This window comes from Orcinus orca, chromosome 1, assembly GCF_937001465.1.
Source record: "Orcinus orca chromosome 1, mOrcOrc1.1, whole genome shotgun sequence".
NCBI lineage: Eukaryota > Metazoa > Chordata > Mammalia > Artiodactyla > Delphinidae > Orcinus > Orcinus orca.
In genome coordinates, this window is record NC_064559.1 from 168,209,223 (window position 1) to 168,227,189 (window position 17,967).

Sequence of the window (17,967 nt, forward strand, 5' to 3'; positions counted from 1 at the left end):
TGTTAACCAGCTACACAGACGTGTAACATCCGGGTCGGAGTCTTGGAGGGGTGCAGAGGTTCATTCCTGCTCCCCCAGCTTCTCCCTGATCACACGAATCCCGGCACCCCAATCCCTGTCCACTACCATCCCTGCTCCGTGTGCACATGCCCAGGCCTGTGCACCCGGGAACATCATCACCCCTCCCGTCCAGATTCACTCCTAGGCCTCCCTCAGCCACCTATCAGCATGTCACCTCCTCCAGGCAGCCTGTGCTACTTCCCTTGGGCCGTCTACCACCTCTGGGGGTAGGGGCCTCGCCTGGCTCATCCCAACGTCTGCAACGCCCAGCACGCGGCGGGCCTTGAGCAGGGTCACCGAGCACGGGCCTAGGGAGAAGTGGACCAAGGGCATGAGGGAGGAGGGAAAGGAGGCGGCAGCGGGAGGAGCGTGGGGCGGAGGCGGCAGCGGGGGGCGGGGGGGGGGGGGCGCGCGCAGGCTGAGGCAGCCCAGGCCTGGGGCCGCGCGCCCAGCCTGAGCCCGCCCCGCCGCCGAGCGTCACGGAACCTGCTTGAAATGCAGCCGAGGAGCCGGGGCGGGCGGCAGCGGCGGCGGCGGCGGCGGGGGCAGCGGCAGCCCCGGCGCCGCGGCAAGGACTCGGAGGGCTGAGGCGCGGCGGCGGCACGGGGTGCGCGGGGAGCGGCGGCCGGAGCCCGGGGCCCGCCATGGGCCGCCCCGAACGGGGCGCGCTCCGGCCGCTGGCGCTGCTGCTGCTGCTGCTGCAGCTCCAGCATCTCGAGGCGGCGGCGGATCCACTGCGCGGCGGCCAAGGTGCGTGCGGCCGGTCTCCGGCCCGGCTTTGCGCCGCCGAAGCGGCCAACAAAGCACGGCCCGGCGGCCGGGGGGCGGGTTGCGCCGGGGCCTCCGAGCCCGGGCCTGGCAGGGAGGCGCCCGGGTGGGATATGCTCCTCGGGACCCAGCTCTCCCTTAATTTGCCCTAGACCCCCGCCCCCGCGGCTTCCTGTGTGGTGGGCTCTGCCCTCCGGCACCTGCTCTTGGGGGATGGGCGCCGTGGGGGCCGGGCGGGCCGGGAACTTTGCTGGGGGTGATCACTGATGCTTTCGGGAGGGCTGTGTGATTCTCGCCGTTGGCGTTAATTTGACACGCGCGCTCCGCGGCGGCGATGAGCGGAGCCCGGAGACTACCCCGCCTGACAATGCGTTTCCGGCGACCCCTGCGTGTGGCAGAGAAAGAGGGAATGCGTGCGAGGCGGATGTGCCCGCAGCGCCCAGTGCGCGTGTCGCGGCGTGTTCAGGGGCTCCCTGTGGGCTGTGTCTGCGTGCATCTCTCACTAAGGGCCGTGTGTGCGGGTGAGTGTTCTGAATGGGGGGCATACCTAAGTGGTGGGACACCGACTGTGTGTGCCTGCCACAGAGCAGCCCGTCATCCCAGGAACCCTTACCATCCTGCCCTCCTTCCTGATCGAGGGTGCCAGAGGCCTCCAGGTCGTTGGCTTCAGCATCGGGCCCTCTCCTTCACTCAGTAGACCCCTCCCCGCGGCCGGGATCGCTTGTTCCGGGGATCCGGCTCACGCCCCCTCTACCCCGCGCAGGGTCGGTCAAGGAGTGCGAAGAGGACCAGTTCCGGTGCCGGAACGAGCGCTGCATCCCCTCTGTGTGGAGATGCGACGAGGACGACGACTGCTCGGACAACAGCGACGAGGATGACTGCCGTGAGCGGCCGGCCGGGGAGGGAGGGAAAGGTGGGGGACTCCTTGCTCAGCGTCCACGTGGCTGCAGCCGCCACCGGGCCACCTGCCTGGACCTTTACTGCCGGAGCCTGCAGCCGGGAACCCTCCCGGGAGCCCTTTCCCTCCAGGCACTTAGGGACCCAGCGGGTTCTGGGCCGGCAGGTCCTGATGGAGCCGGGGGCGAAGCCCGGCGCAGCACGGCCCGGGAGGAGGGCACGCCACGCCCAGGTTGCTGGGCCGGAACTGTGGGGCGGCGACGCGACGGTCCCTGCAAGCGTCTAGCTTTCTGCGATCAGGCCCTCCGGGACTCTTGCCTAGGCCCCACGGAACGCGCTCGTGTCTCAAAGTTCCAGGCAACTCTGGGCCTAGCCTCACTCCTTTTCCTGCTGGGTTTTGTGAATGAATGGGCTCCCCGGGGCCCCTGATTGGCTGTGCGAGGACCACCCCATAGGTCCCTGTGGCCGGAGCAGGCCAATCGTGGAACGGCTGGGTGTGCAGTTTTCTGGCGCTCTTGGCGTTGGGGCCCTGCCCTGGCCCCGCCTTGGCCACACCCCCGCTCCTCCCCTGGGTAGTAGGTGCAGGCGGGGCGCTGGCGCTCGCTGCCTTTCTGCCTAGTCATGGTGAAGACCTTTCTTGTGCCACCCTGGTTGGCCGACTGCGCTCTCCTGCCAGCCAGACTGAGGCATGAGTCATGGGGCAGAGCAGGAAGGAGGGGGCCAGAGGGATGAGTTTGTTTCCTGGAAGGGGGGTGAGGATCCCAAGGCCGCGCGTGAACCATGGTCACATGCAGGTGGCCGGCCGCCTTTGCTGAGTGTGGTGTCTGTACACCTGGGCACGACTGCTTTGGAAGTTGTTTCGTGAGGTGCACGTGGTTTCTGTGGGACCTGAGGCGAGTTAGCAAGCAGTTGCCACAGTGGAAGGAGTATAGTTCCAGGAACAGATAAACAGGACTCTATAAAACACAGACGCGGGCAGTCATTCATTCATCGTTACTGAGCACCTGCTGTATGCCAGGCACCGGGACACTTTGGAGAACAGGCCCACCCCGCAGGCCAGGGAGTGCAGGTTCTGTGGGAGGAGGGCAACAGGTGGACAGGCCCACAGCACCACGCAGTGGCAAGAGGGGTAGAGAGACCACCTGGACAGGCATTGTCTGTTGAGTTATAGTGGTTTTTTTCGGGGTTTGCTAGTCAGCCCCCAGGTTCATTCTCAGACCAACCCAGATTTGGCTGTGTGACATGGGCGCATCTTTCCCTCCTGTCTCAGTTTCCTCTCCTGACCACTTGGGCTAATGATTCCTGCCCTGGTTTTGAAGACCAGTTCTAGAAATGTAATTGAAAGTGATGCGACTAACATGTGCCGACTGTTAGCTGTGTGCCAACCACTGTGGTAAGTGCTTATCTTATATAAACTCCTGTAACCTTCAGAGCAGTCCTATTTTATACACCAAAACAAACCAAAAAACACAAAACAAAAAAGCCCCAAGGCACTGAGAGATCAAGTTAGTTATTCCACAGCTGTTGAGCTGCTAAGTAGGAGCTTAAATTTAAGCATCTGACTCCAGAGTTCTTAGTCTAATTATGACCCTAACCATTTCCCAATGATATTGAAATTCTGAAAATGCCTGAGCCAGGGTAAAATGTGATAGTGAGTCTCCTCGCCTGGACTTGTTCTTCTGTGGTTTCCTTACAGGGGGAGTGCTGAGGATGAGGCGAGGAAGTGGAAACTGTGCATTTCTGGGCTGGTTTTACCTTATCTCCCTGGCTCTGTATAACAACAGTTTTGTTGGGGGTGGCCGTGAAGAGCAGACGTGTTTCTTGTCATCCCCCTTTGTAGATAAGGACTCTGGCTCAGAGAAGTTGAGTGATTTGCCTAAGGTCACACAGCTGAGAGTGACAGAACTTGGTCAGGGTGTCCACCTGCCTCCTAGCTCAGGGGCACTGTCTGCTCTGGTGGGAGTGTGGTGCAGAAGGACCCAGGAGGGTGATCCGGGTGCTTTTCATCTCCATCAAGGCTCTGGGCAAGATGGAGGAGTGAAGTAGCAGGTGGCTGGGCGACCCCAGATGGGACCAGGGCCAATCTGACAGCCACTCTGGGCTCCTGCTTTCATTCTGAGGTGGATGGGGTGGAGTCACAGGCAGAGGGTTAGTGAACAAAAGCAACCGACGTTGAGGGCTTTGCTGTTGGTGTCAAGTATCCGTCCCCCACACTGGGCTTTTCTGGGCTTTTCTGGGCTTCTCTGGGCTTGTCTCTCCATCTGCCAAATGCGGGGTAGCTGTTCCTCTACCATCGGTTATACCCGTAGGAAGTCTTCACCTGGCGCTGGTGAAGAGAAGGGAATGGATGAGTGTCCACACCACCAAGGTCTTTAGAAGGGGACCCCTAGGGGCCACAAAGAGAAATCTTGAAGAAAGGGGTGGGAGCTTTGGGTGGCTGTATGAGGCGTGGTGTTGGAAAATGGTCTTTTGTCACCCCTTCCTTCCCTATCTGGGGAGTTCCCTCCATTCCGGGCCACCTGCCCGAGCTGCATTTCTTGGAACCATCCTCCCTGCCTTATATTTGACCACTCCAACCATTCCACCCTGTGAGAGGGCCTGAATCACCCCATCTCTGTACCTCTCGGCCTGCAAAATGGGGATTGCCATTTGTAAGTGAAGTCTGTGTGGGGCAAAATGCGTTCAGGCTCCCAAAGGGGTCAGAATGCAGACCGTGAATTCTGAGAGCTGATGGAGGTTGGAGGGAGGGAGCTTGTATGTGGGGGAAACCAAGGAAGGCTTTCTGGAGGAAGAGACAGCTAAGGCAGGCCTTGAAAGATGGTAACTAATGCCATTCCCTCAGAGCTTACCATTTAAAAATAGGTGATGCAGTCTCCGCATTATAGAGGAAGAACTGGGGTTCAGACAGGTGAAGTGACTCCGCCAAATTCACACAGCTCCTCAGGGTTGGAGCTGGAACTCAAAGTAAGACCTTCTAAGTGCGGAAGCTTACCCGCAGCAGATGGGACTCGGCCTTTTGGAGACACAGATCTGACGGGGATGGGGAAGGGAAAGGCTCATGGGGTTTCAGTTCCCAGCTCAAAGGGCCTTCAAAGTGGAGGAAGGGGCTGGAAGCCCAGGGGCGGCCCGGCCAGGGGAAGGGGTGGGGTTCCTGGCTGCACCTGGGTCACGTAGGCCAGCTGGCGCCTTGGCCTCAGTTTCCTGTTGCTGCTTAGTGTCTGGGAGCAGAGACATGGGTTCTGGTCTCCAGCCAGCCCTTTGCCCCCAGAGTAGCAACAGCAACAACAATGAACGCTTACTGAGTACTTGCTGTGGACCAGTTGTGCTGAGATTCTACATGTATCACCTCGTGCACCTCGAGTCTATAAAATGGGGTGACTCTTGGAAGTACCCGCATTTTCCTCATTTTACAAAGGCACAGAGGGGTTAAGTAACAAGGGTGTATGATTTTTTTTTTTTTTTTTTGCGGTACGCGGGCCTCTCACTGTTGTGGCCTCTCCCGTTGTGGAGCACAGGCTCCAGACGCGCAGGCCCAGCGGCCATGGCTCACGGGCCCAGCCTCTCCGCAGCATGTGGGATCCTCCCGGACCGGGGCGCGAACCCACGTCCCCTGCATCGGCAGGCAGACTCCCATCCACTGCGCCACCAGGGAAGCCCAAGGGTGTATGATTTTTAAGTGAAACTGAAACTGCTGGGGTGTGAATGCAGGCACCCAACTAATGGAACTTGTGCTGCATCAAGCACTAGCTGACGACCTCAGGCAAGTCCTCCCAGGCCTCTGTTTCCCCATCTTGAGGGGACATCAACCCCCGCACTCCACTTCCAGCTCTGGGAAGAGCTCTGCGCTTCTCCGTGTGGATGGACTGCTTAGACAGGTGGACCAGTCGTATGCTCAGTTTCCTCTACCTGTTTAGGCTTCTTTAGGCTGCCCTGTTCTCCCAGCCCCCATCACCGCTCCGTTCCAGTTTTAATAAAGAGTGGCCGCAGCAAGGTCTCCCGTGGCCGGGAGTTCATTAGCTGGCAAGGCCAGGCTGTAGGAGTGCTGAGGCCTGCTGGGAAGTAGCCTTGTAAATAATTAAAGCTCGGCCACAGCTCCCAGCTGGGGCTGCAAGCCCGCATCTGGTCTTCAGTGTGCCGCCTGGCCTAGCCCATTCTCACACCCCTGACACGAGGCCCAGCTTCATGTCCTTTATTGGATGGAGTCATCTGACAGATCGTGCTGCTCTCTCTGAACCTCGGTTTCCTCATCTGACCCACCAGCTCCACCATTCGGAGTCCTCCCGAAGCTCCCATGTACCCATAGGATAGGGTCGGCTTAGACTCCTCTGCATCTGGCCCTCTGTGACCAGCTTCCGCTGCCCCACTGCCCTCCAGCCCCTTCCTGCTCTTCCTATGAACCTGTGACACCAAACTTCTGTCACATTCTGGCCTTTCTACTGCTTCTTACTGCTAGGCCTTTGCACATGCTATTCCATCTGTGTGGAACACTTTCTGCTCCCTCACCTGGCTACCTTCTTTTTGTCATCTTAGAATCATCAGTGCAGGTATCACCTCCTCCAGAAAGCCCTCCCTGCTCCCCTCTTTCCCCAGGGCTGAGATACAGGAGTCGAAAGAGGGGACTTAGAGATGTGTGTTGGAATAACTCAATGTGGCCTTGAATCAGATACTCCTGGTTTTCTATCCCAACTGTGACCTCTGGCTGAATGGCCTTGGAGGTGATAATAGTTTCTCCCTCCCAGTGATGAGGATTAAGTGAGATAATGTGCCTGGTAAGCAGTAGGTGTTCAATGAATGGAGTGGGTCTGTCTGTTCCTGGAGGAGGAGTCTCACTGAGGTCTCTAGATACCTGTCTGCCAGGACCCCCCTGGTTCTCCTGCCCGCATTTGCTTAGCCCGAGATCCAAAGGCTCGCGCAGCTGAGGCGTGCCTCAGCCAGAGGGTTCCCCAGCCACAGTGGAGGTGGTCCCAAGGCCATTCGGCCCTGAGATGGACCTGGGAGTGGAGGAAGGTACCCAAGGAGGGCCTGAGGGAAGAAATGAATCAAACAGGCCTGGTTGGTCTCAGTGAATGAGTGGCCGGGGCCCTGGGAGGGGCCGAGGAAGACTTCCCTCAGGCCGTATGCTTGTCCCAAGGCTGGTTTCCAGACCTGTCTGTGCCTGGGAAGGGGAGGAAGCCCTACAGCCCCCATGGCTCTGCCCCACAGGGCCTAAGCTTCTCCCTTCCCTAGGGCCAGGTCTGTGTCTCCGTGGCTGGCCCCAGCAGGCCTTGGGAGTGTTTGCTGAAGACTCTCCCATGGGCCTTCCTGGGGGCTCTCCTGGGACGGAGTTCCCCTCTGGGAACCCCCTGGGCTTTCTCAGGCCTGCTGGGGGTTCCGAGTGCAATAGGCCTCAGGGCTGGTTGGCTTAGTCCTCTCGGTTGTCTGCAGGCAGCTGACTTGACAGTTCTCCCTCCTTAGGGAAGTAGCAACAGCAGGTGAAACCAGAGAGTTGCCCCAGGGAGAGGGTGAGGAGCGAGAGGACCCATAGGGCTGATGGAGCAGGAGGGTATAGGCTTATTTGTGCCACCCTTCAGGGCTGTTACCAAGTGCAAGTCTCCTGGCCCAGGGTCTGTGGTCAGACCCCCAGGCCAGTGCCATCCCCATGAAGCCAGTCCTGGGCCTAGGAGAGGGTGTGGGGCCCTGCTCTGGGGGCTGGGCAGCCAGGCCTCGGGGCCCTGGATCTCAACAGCTCTGCAAATGCCCGCAAGCCCAGATCACCCAGTCTTTGAAGGCCTGGTGGAGATGCCACCTCCCCCAGGTGGCCTTCCCTGACCTCTTGTCCTCTTGCTCCCTAGTCCCTGAGCACCCACAACATGTCCCTGTTCTCCCCTCGGTCTCAGATCTGTCTTCTCCACATTGTCTGCTCTGCTATCCTTGTGCTGAGCACGAGGGATTCCAAAATAAATAGCTCCCTTGAGGGAATTACTACTAACAGATACTGACTACTCACCCCCATGCCTGGCACGATGTTGGACAATCTGCATTCATTAATATTACTACTCACAACCCTGTGAGGGCTGTTTTCTTATTATTCCCATTTTAAAGATGATGAAACTGAGGCTCAAAGAGAAGTGACTTGGCCAATGTCATGATGTTTGAGTGCTAGAGCCAGGATTTGGCCCAGGCCTGTCCACTCTGGAGCCCAGACTCTTCCTTAGCGTCTTCCTCTCTGAGCTTTGTCTACCCAGTTGGGGTCAGAGGGCCTGGGGCTCAGAGGGCATGGAAGAAGAGGGTGAGGGGCTGCAGTGTCCAGTGATGCCTTCCTGCACTACAGGTTTCTGTCTAGGAGGGACTGTCTTTTCTGGAGACCACATGGGGCCCCAACATAAGGCCCCCCTTGTCCAGCACCCCCCCATGGGTGTGACCCTCCACAGTTTCCAAGGGCCTTCCTTGGCCATTGCCTGTGGGGTGGTGAGTACTGTTTCCATTGTACAGATAGGGAAACTGAGGACCCAGTGATATGTCGCTGATGCAGATGACTTCAAGGGGTGTCATTTCCAATATTGCCATCCTTCCTCAGAAAAGGCCAAGAGCCCAAGTCATCCAAAATGTGGACTTCGGTTCTCTGACCCCCATGCAATTCGCTGACTCTAGGTCTCATACATACATGCTTTTCTTCTGCTTGGATTGTCCTTCCCTGGCTTCTACCCATCCTTCAAAACCCAGCTCATTACCACGTCCATGAAGCCTTCCCTGTCTTCCTGGTGTGATCTAACCTCTCCTATGTCTGGATGCCCATGGCTTTGTGCACCCTTGTAATAGCCCATCATAGGAGCTCGTGGTTGCTGGGAGAGTCTGTGGTGGGGGACCACAGGGCCTGGCCCAGAGCCGAGGCATTTGAGGGATGGTGTGTGCATGAATGAATGGACTGAGGAAATGTCCCCGACTTTTGAGGGTGAGAAGCATATATTGGTCAGATGTAGGGGACCCAGGGGCCTCTGAGAAGGCCCTGGGGGGTCCTTGAAGCTGGAGAAGGGAGCTGAGCATCCTTTAGGGACCATAGTCAGGCCCCCTCTTGTGAGCTGGGTCACCTGAAGCCCCGAGGGCACCAGTGACATCCACAGTCACACAGGACCTGGGCATGCAGGCCTCTCAGTGCTCACACTGTAAACTTGGGAGCTTCCCAGCTCCAGGCTTCAGAAGGTGAAACCGAGGCCCTGGTGGCTGGACATCAGCTCCTGGTGTCAGCAGGGACCCATTCTCAGAACTAGGGTGTCCTCAGTTCCTGGGTTGGGACTGAGTCAGAACAGTACGCTCCCAACTCCCACCTGCTGCCACCCCGCCCCCCCCTCTCCTTTTCCTGCTGGACCAGGGAACAAGGCGTTCTCAGGCTGCAGGCGGGCACTGGCTCCTGCACACAGAAAGGGCTTGGGACTTCCCCACGGGGACCGCAGGTGCATACTGCCCCTGGCTGGGGCCTGCTGCCCACCCCCAGATCGCTGGGAACTCATCTAAAATAATATTGTTAACTATAGTAAGAGTTCACGAGCATGCTCACTGCTGGGGGCTTTCTCATGCAATACCTCCCTCAGCCGGTGCCTGGACGCATCATCACTGCACTTCACAGAGAAAGAGCCGAGGCTCTGAGAGGTGAAGTCACTTGCCCCAGGCAGGTCAGCGGGTCAGCGGCAGGACTGGGCCATGCCTGTCTGGCTGCATTGTGACACAGGTGAAAGGAAGAGATACACGTTCACACATCCCAGTCACAGCTACAGTGGGAGTGGCCTGGGGTGTGCTGCGACCGCCCTTCCTTTCTAGGTACCCCAGGCATCCGTCCTTGCCAGCCCCTGCCAGTGGGTGTACCGGCTCCCTCCTGAGCAGCTCTGGCCCCTGGGTGCCCCCAGGCATGAGCGCGGCCCCAGGTGGCAGCTTTGATCATCAGTTGTGCTCGCCATGGCTCCTCTTACAAGCCAGTGTATGTCACAGGCCGTAGGAATAGCCCCTCGGCTGCAGTGGCTCAGGAGCGGGCCCTGCCTGTGAGCTCCCCCATCCCCCTGCACCTGGTTTGACCTCCCTGACCCTGTCAGGGCCCAGGCCAGGTGCCCACAAGCCGGCTGCTTTGCGGGCGAGGAACCCAGCTTTTTATCAGGCCCCTTGGAACACCCAAGGCCCCTAGTCTAGTGACTAGGAGAGTTACCCAGAGAGGCAGGGCCATGGGGCTCCTAGGTCCACACAGTTCCTATGACCCCTCATGGCCTCCACGCACCTGCCCCTTGGATATGGCAGCCCAAAGCCTCTCTGAGGTCAGCCAGTCTGGGAATGGTCACATGGGAATGGTGAACGTGACCACCGCCCTCCCTTGCTCACTGGCTTTGAGATGCCACAAGGGACTTTACCCCAGCCGCTCTGGAGACTATTTCCGTTTCCGGCCCTCTCAGCCTATTCGAACCACAGTATGGCCTCTTCCAGTTTGTGCCTCACAGCAGCTCTGGGAGGAAGGTGGTGCAGGAGTTCATTATCGTCCCCATTTTCCTGATGAGGAAAGTGAGGCTCAGCAAGGGCATGGGTCTCCCCTGGGGCCACACAGCCTGTTACTGGTAGTGCTGAAGCTGAAACTCACTTCAATTGATTTCCTTTGTTTTTCCAACGGAAGTAAGTTTTTCTGATTATATAAAGGTAATTTCATACTTGTAATTTAAAGAAAAGAAAACACACAGACAATTCAGAAAAGGGAAAAGAGGAAGGTAGGAGTCCCCCTTGGTTATACCACGGTGGGAGCTGCCTGTCCTCCCAGAGGTGTTCTTGCATTCTCTGCATGCGAGCTGGTGTGCATGAACATGTGTGTTTCTGGGTTTTCTTTTTTTTTGGTTTTTGGGTGTTTTTGCAAAACGAGCTTGTGTTATGTCAGTTGTTTTCTCCCCACATCATGCACATCTTTCAGTGTCAGTAACAGTAGGTACGTATTATCGTTTTAAAGGGCTAGATAGTAGTCTACTGCATGAATCTTCCCTAATTTAATGACACAGTCTCCTATTGATAGACATGTGTTTAGTTGGTTATATATATATATATATATATATTTTTTTTTTTTTTTTTCCTGTTCTACACAGTGCTGGGGTGAATACCGGTACTACACCTTTGTGCATTTGTCTGGTTCTTCCCTTAAGAGGAAGTCCTAGGAAAGGCATGGCTGAGCATGTGCGTTTTCATCCTCACCTTGTCGCAGTCCCTCAAGGAGATGTTTTCCTATCTCACAACACCCCCTGACTCCGCATGGCCCTTCCCAGCCAGGCTGGCGGCCAGCAGGACCTCCCTCTTCCTTGAGCACAGGGCCACCTCACCCTGGCCCTGTGGGGCAGACCAAGTAGCCAGATCCAGGCCTCACAAAACAAAGCAAAGAGAAGGAACAACTGTGTTCTGGCCCCAAGGACTCCCCACCCCCACCAAAGAAAGCAGAAGGGAGTATAATTGGTCTTCATTTTTCTCAAAATATTTGTAGAATCTGTCTCCTCCACAGCTTTATAAAAGTTGTTCTGCCCTTGCCCCTAACTTGCTGTGTGACCCTGCGTGAGGCGCTCTCCCTCTCTGAACTTCATCTCCCCTTTACCCATTGGTCCTTGCTCCACCTGCACTGTAACCAGCACTCTGAGCAGATTTCTTCTCCCTGGAGCTGGGCTCAGGACCAGTCCTGGCCTGGGGGAGGGGGACCTGTGGCCCTCGAGCTCCTTAATGCCTGGTGAGGGTTGGTAGGAGTGTACCTGGCTTTGTGGGTAGATTCCAGGCAGGCAGATGGAGGGTAGCTGGACTTTTTAGGGTCCACTTCCAGAACTCAGCCCTAAGACCCAGGTTCCTTGGGCCACTTTCCCTTTTGTCTTCTTCCTGTGCCCGTGACTGCACTGGATGCAGTGGAGTGATGGAGAAAAATGGAGTCAGGCCACCAGCCCTGTGACCCACTAGCCAGGGTCCCTGGTATGGGTCTTATGTTGTGAGCTTTAGATCCTTGGTCTCTGAAATGGGGATGATGAGCCCACCTCTCAGAGGTGTGCAGGCTGATGTAAAGTGTTCTGCCCAGACCTGGCCCTGAAATGAGCATCCCCTTTCCCCTTCCCGAGCCCCTGATCCCCACCAAGTGGAAGCGACCGTCAACAGCTTTCCTTCTCCTCCTCCAAGGACATAACAAGAGGGCAGTTGCTGAAATAGCAGCAGGAGAGATGTAGGTCAGCTGGCCAGTTGGGAGGACTTGGCTGCCTGGGAGAACAGCAGTTTCTCGGGCCGGGAGGGACCGTAGGAATCATCTCATCCGCTGCCATCTGCACCGGGGGCCCCAGGGTGGCTGCTTCCTGGGTGGCCTAGGGGAGCTGGTTACGCAGAGAGAACCAAGGAGAGCTAGTTAACCATCCGGGCCTGGCATAGTTAGTTATCTAAGAGGGGACCTTGGTTCACCAGTGGGTCCAGTTTAACATCAGAGAGTTGGCAGCTGAGAGAGGCAGGAAGGGCCTGTTGACCCAGGTTAAGCTGCTGGTACGAATAGCTGGAGGCCAAGGGTGGGCTTTCCTGGTGGCGCGAATCCAGGGATATTCGTGCCAGTGCTCTTCCCGCCCTCCCTCCCTCTCCACTTCCTGGACCCCGAGCTGCCATCTGCTGCCCCCATCACTCTCAGAGCCGCACACGTGCGTGTGCATGGAGTGTGCGTGCTCAGAGAGCAGGTGTGCACCAGGAGGGAGGTGACTGTTCTGGACGCACAGAGGCTGCAGGGACAAGGTGACGCTCTTCCTCCCATGCTGGCCAAGGCCGCCCAGCCAAGGCAAAGCCAAAGCCCCCCACTGGGCTGTTTGTGGTGGGGAATTATTTGTAGCTGGAGAGGTGCCAGCGGTCTCTGTTCCCAGCCTGCCCCCTGCCATGGCAGCCTCTCCCCTCCAAGCCTCAGCCTATAGCCCACTGTCTGCACCCACCCACGCCCCACGCAGAGGGCTGAGGTTGATATAAACGCCATGGCCTGGAGACCAGGCCCACCTCAGCTCCACCCCTGCTCCTACCTTACCTAATGGCCATCAGCAGGTCTCTGCCCCTCTTGGGTCTCTGCTCATTGGGAGCGGGGCATCTCCAGGCCCCTCTCAGCCCCAATTCCCTGGGATTCTTTTGTTTTCCCCTGAGAATCACGGAGTTCACAGGAGCTCCGCCATGGCCAGGACCCAGATGTGGCGGTCCAAGGAGCTGCCCCCGTTCCCTGAGGCCCAGAAGGCCCAGAGCAGGGAGCAAGGGCTGTGAAATCCAACCCATCGCACAGGGGATGTGGCATAAACCGTATGTGCAAAGCTGGAACCAACTGTTAATTAGCAGCACCTATATCTGCTCGGGGGTTTCCGCCTGTTTATTTTTTTGCTGAGTCTGACCAGGCCAATTCTTTAATACCCATAGCCCCAGGCTTTAAATATGCTGCATATGTAATGCTCTCCTGTCTCCTCCTCTTTTCATCCCCCATCTGCACAGCTGCCTGCTTCTTGGAGGTGCGCGGACAAGGCACACGCGTGGCCTCCCAGTGTCAGCTGGACTGGGGTTTCCACTGCAGTCCTTCCACGTCCTAGTTAGAGGCCTGGGATAAGTCCCTCGAATCTGAACCCCAGACTCCTGCTCTGTGCACGCGGGTAATGAGCAATTCCTGGTCTGGGTACAGTACCTGAAGCCTCACTGGATCTCACAGAGCCACTCGGTTCTTCCTACACCGGGAACTGGGCCATACCAGGACACAGAGGTCTGCCAGCCATGTGGCTGGAGCCCCTGTTCTCTCTGCCACCCCTTCTCCCAGACCCCTCGCCCTCCCTCTCCCTGGCCTTTGGCCTCTCCCACACTTGCAAACGCTGCCCTGAGTTCTCCCCCTGGAAGCAGAGACCTGAGCCCTTGTCGCTGTTGATCCGTTACGAGCGAGTCCCCCCCAGGCCCTCACCCTCACCACACCAGGAGCCAGGTAGCCTCACCTTGTCGCTGACTTGCTGAGGGACTTGGGCAAGTCTCTGCTCCTCCCTGGGCCTCAGTTTTCCCACCTGTGAGGATTGGATCAGGAGAGTGAGTCACTTTGGACACCGTTTGAAATGCAGATTCCCTGACCCCTGTCTAGGTCTGACTCCAAACCTCTGCTTGCTGTGCGGCCAGGTGGGAGCCATAGACGTGGGGGTGGGAAGCCCCCCAGGTCCCCTACGTCTGACTGCTTCCGCATTGCCTCATCCATGAGCAACTCCACTGTGGCTCAGATAACAGCAGGGCCTCTAACTAGGCTGCCTGGGATCGAGTCCATACTTCACTGCTTCCTAGCTGTGGGACCCTAGGCAAGTTACTTCACCTCTCTGAGCACTTGTCTCCTCTCTAAAATGGAGCCACCAACACCTAACCCTCTAGGTGGTTGGACGATGATACGAGTTTGTTTAGGAAAAGCACCAAGAATAGTGTCTGGACGTGATCGGTGCTCAATTCAAGATTTGCTCCACTTATTTTGACCTCTTTTTCTGAACCTCCATCTCCCATCTGTCCTTTAGGAATCCCCTCCCATGCCAGGCTGCTGCACTGCTGGGTGGGCTGGGAGGGGCCAGGGAGCACCCCCAGAAGTCACCTTTGTCCCTGCTTCTTCCCCTGCAGCCCCAGGCCATAACTTACTGTCCTAATTTAATTAGGAAGAGTCCTTACAGGGACCTCATTAGGAAATGAGCCCAGAGCCTTGGGGACCTCCAGGAGGGGTGGGGTGCAGGAGGAGGTTGCATTGTGTCTGATCCTGCCCAGCCCTTGGCCCCATGCCCCAAATGTGCCCAGAAAGATAAGGGAGCCGAGCCCCTTAGACCTGTGACATGGAGTGTGGGCAGCCAGGGCCTCCATCCTCTGCCCCCTGCCCAGCTTTGGCCTCACCCCCCTGGATGGGGGTGGGGAAGATTGAGAGATGAGGTTTCTCTTGTTCTGCTCCACCTGCCCCTGGTGCCCAATGTCTCTGGCCTGGCACAGAGCAAGCCTTGGTGAATGTGTGTTGAGTGAATGAATGAGTGAGCTGTGGCTCTCGGGGCTGGAGCAGCGTCTTCATTTGGCCAAAGCAGGCTCCCAACCCCCATCCCAATGCCGGAATCCCCTCAGCAGCCCCAGGGGCTGGAGATGGGGAGGGGGCAATTGTCTGCTTGCATACCTCCAGGGACAGGGAGCTCACTGAGCAACCTGATAGCTTTTTCTGTCCCTGGATAGCCCTTCCTGTTACAAAATCTGTCTTCCTTTCAATCTCAAATCTGTCTCCAGTGACGCTTCTGCCCTACCCAGGTCCCAGATCTGTTTCTGGGACCTCTGCTCACAAACACTGCCCCCTGCCTTCACTCGAAGCCTGCTCAGTGTCCCTTCCTGGCCTATGATAGCTGACATGCTGTGTGGCCTTGGGGAAGGCCTATCCCCTCTCTGGCCACTGCTTCTTGGAGCCTGGTGGGCTGCACAGTCTGGGCTCTATAAACATTGGCTGCTTTCTGTAACCATGACCTACCTCCCAAGGAAGTGGGGGGCTGAAGACAGATGTGCCATGTCCAGCAGTAAAGGTGACACCTCTGCAGACAGCTTATCTCCGGGTCAGCAAGGTGGTAGTGCCCAGACCCCGCGACGACCTGTGGCTGGGCACACGGGCACTGGGGGCTGTGCACGGACCTCTTCTGCCCTGAGACCAGTCCACAGCATGGACACTGTCCTGGCCTTGGTTAGGAACCTGGGAGTCATCACAGCCCCCGTCTCCCTTACCTCTAACGGCCACCAAGGCCTGATCCTCCCCTCCTACTTGCCGGTCCAGGCCCTTTCCCCATCCCACTTCAGCCTCCCCGGACCATGGTAGCAGCACCAACCTCGTCTCTGTTCCCTCCCTCCTGTCCACTCTCCGCTCTGCCACCGAGCGCTCTCAAACACGTGGCGCTTTCTCCTGCCCTTGCTCAGCGTCCTACAGGGACGTCCCCCACTCACAGGATAGTCTACTTGCTAACATTCAGGGCCCTTCAATGCCCAAACACATACCTGGCATCTCTCCTGCTGCAGACCTCACCATCCACTTGTCCCCCCAAACCCCATGGCTCTGTGCTCCAGCCACACCCCACATGTGTTTGATGTCACAGGGGCATCATCACACTCTCACATGTGGGTCCCTCTCCCTGGAACGCCCTTCCTCTGTTTGTTCAACCCCACTTTGCTTTAAGAGTCTCCATTTCCAGGGAGCCTTCACACCCCAGCTGAGTCAGGGCCTCCTCTGGGCTCCCCCGTCCCCGTGTTTCCTTCCATCTCCATCCTTGCCACTCTGCGTCAGGATGGTCCGATTAAGAGTCTGTGGTTCACACCAGACCACGGGCCTCAGGAGGATGGGGCAGGGGGACCTGGCTAGGGCCTGCGGAGAAGCAGGGAAGGGAGGAGAGCGGGTGGGGCTCTTTGGCTTTTCACACGCCCAGCGCCCCTCCCACCCCAGGCTGTGTTTCTGCTCCTCGCGCTGCACCTCCTGTGCCACGTGCCCGCTCGCACATGGTGTTTCTGTGAGCCCCCGAGAAGTGCCTTGTGTGGACTGGAGCCTTCGAGTCTGAGCTCCAGCATCCACTGCAGGCCTCCTCTGTGCCAGTGCCCTGCTGGGACCTGGGGAGGATCTGCAGATGGAAAAGCAGGCCTTGGCCGCCCAACTCAATATGTGACCTTGGGCAGTTGGCTTCTCTGAAACTCAAGCTTCCTTGGCAGTGAAAGGGGTGGAGGACCCATGTCTCCTTCCCCTTTTCCTTGGGCACATCTGTGCTGCAGTTGGGGGCAGACGTGGCTTCACAGGACCCTGAAACGGCAGCTAGACCAGAACTTCCTCCCCGCTGGGGCCTGTGGGGCCTTGGGCCAAGCTTCACCGGGATGAAGGGGGAAAGGGGTTATGCTCTCTGTTCGGTGCAAAGACCCACCCCCATGTTTGCCTGCGCTTTGGCATTACCAAGCGCCTGCTCCCACGCAGGGTGCCCGGCTTGGAACCGCCCCCGTTTTAAAATGAAAAGTCTTATGTCCAATGGGACACTTGGCCTGCCGGCCTGCACCCTGCCCACCCCTGTCGCTGCTCCCCCGGCTCTGCAACAGGTCTTCCCCCATTACCTGTGGGTTCTGCTGCCAGTTGGGCAAGGCTCACTCTAAAGAAAGGGAAAGCTGATTTCTTCCCCACGTTTTGGGAGAATTCAAAGAGACATAGACCCCCTTGGAAGGTCTGGAGGAGCCAGGGCTGAGCACCCCTGTTGGGGTGCTGGTGTGGACATGGCCAGGAGGCCTGGCCTTTGTTCTGACCCTGCCTCTGACACAGCTAGCTGTGTGACAGCTCCCTCTGGGCCTCAGTTTCCCCAGCTCTGCCCTGCTCACCTCACATCAGTACAGTGAGGATCATTACCTCGACAGCCCTGCCTTTGCGTTCCTGCCGCCCTTTATATTCTTCAAGGCATTTTTCTGTCTGTTCACGTCCCATTCTGGCCTTGCTACTCCCAGGAGGCGGGCGGCACTAGGACCTTTATTCCCACATCAGATAGGAAGAAGCTGGGGACACAGGCCGTTTGCCTTGTACAAGGTTCTGTGGTTTACAGAGCCCTTTCCGTGTATTGCCTCTGGGCTCCTAGTATCCCTTGGGAGGTGGGCTCAGCAGGATTTGCTGTACCCGTTGTACAGATGGGGACACTGAGCCCACAGTCGCACGGGATTTCGACTCCTTAATGGTTTGGGAGAACGTAAAGGATGAAGCCTGATGGGTGGGTGGCCGTGCTGTGGCCGTGGTGTGTGGTGATTACCCGTAAGTGGGGGTCACTGGCTGGCTGGTCCTCTTCCCCTCCCTATTCCCAACTTTGTCAATGGCTTCATCAGAGACAGATGCAAGGGAAAGGAGGACACAGAGAGGAGTGGGGAGAGAGAGGACGTGGGGTGCGGGGGAGAGCGCTGGGGAGGTAGGGGGGAGGGGTGGGGTCCAAGCAGCATTGCTACTTCCTCTTGTGGTTCTCACAGCCTGTCTGCACCGATTCCTGACAGATGGAGGGAAGGGGAGAGCTGGTGCCAAGAGGCTGTCACCGCAGGCAGGCAGAGCGGGGGGGGGGGGGGGTGCTTTGTGGCTAGTGTTTGTACGGGGAGGGGGCAGCAGCTGGTGGGCTGCCTGCTGGGCCTCCTGGGAGCCTGCTCCCCGGGAACCGTGGTTGGCAGGGTTGTAGATGCGGGGGGGGGCAGGAAAGTGGGCAAGGGGTGAGCCTGCCACCTGCCTGGGACTGGCCGTGCCCT

At 57.9% G+C, this 17,967-nt stretch overlaps 1 protein-coding gene across 20 annotated transcripts in view; it reads left to right on the top strand.

Moving 5' to 3' along the window:
* Positions 1–367: 367 nt before the first annotated feature.
* LRP8 (LDL receptor related protein 8) overlaps positions 368–17,967 on the top strand; it is a 78,000-nt gene continuing 60,400 nt past the window's right edge. For 7 of the 20 annotated variants that reach the window (XM_033435476.2, XM_033435480.2, XM_033435478.2 and 4 more), the window contains exons 1-2: positions 515–810; positions 1,592–1,711. In XM_033435476.2, the coding sequence (XP_033291367.1) occupies positions 705–810; positions 1,592–1,711 (226 nt within the window). In that variant the 5' untranslated portion in view covers positions 515–704. Of the gene's footprint in view, positions 811–1,591; positions 1,712–17,967 lie in introns of all 20 variants that reach the window. The other 13 variants (XM_033435474.2, XM_033435477.2, XM_033435482.2 and 10 more) reach the window with 6 other exon arrangements.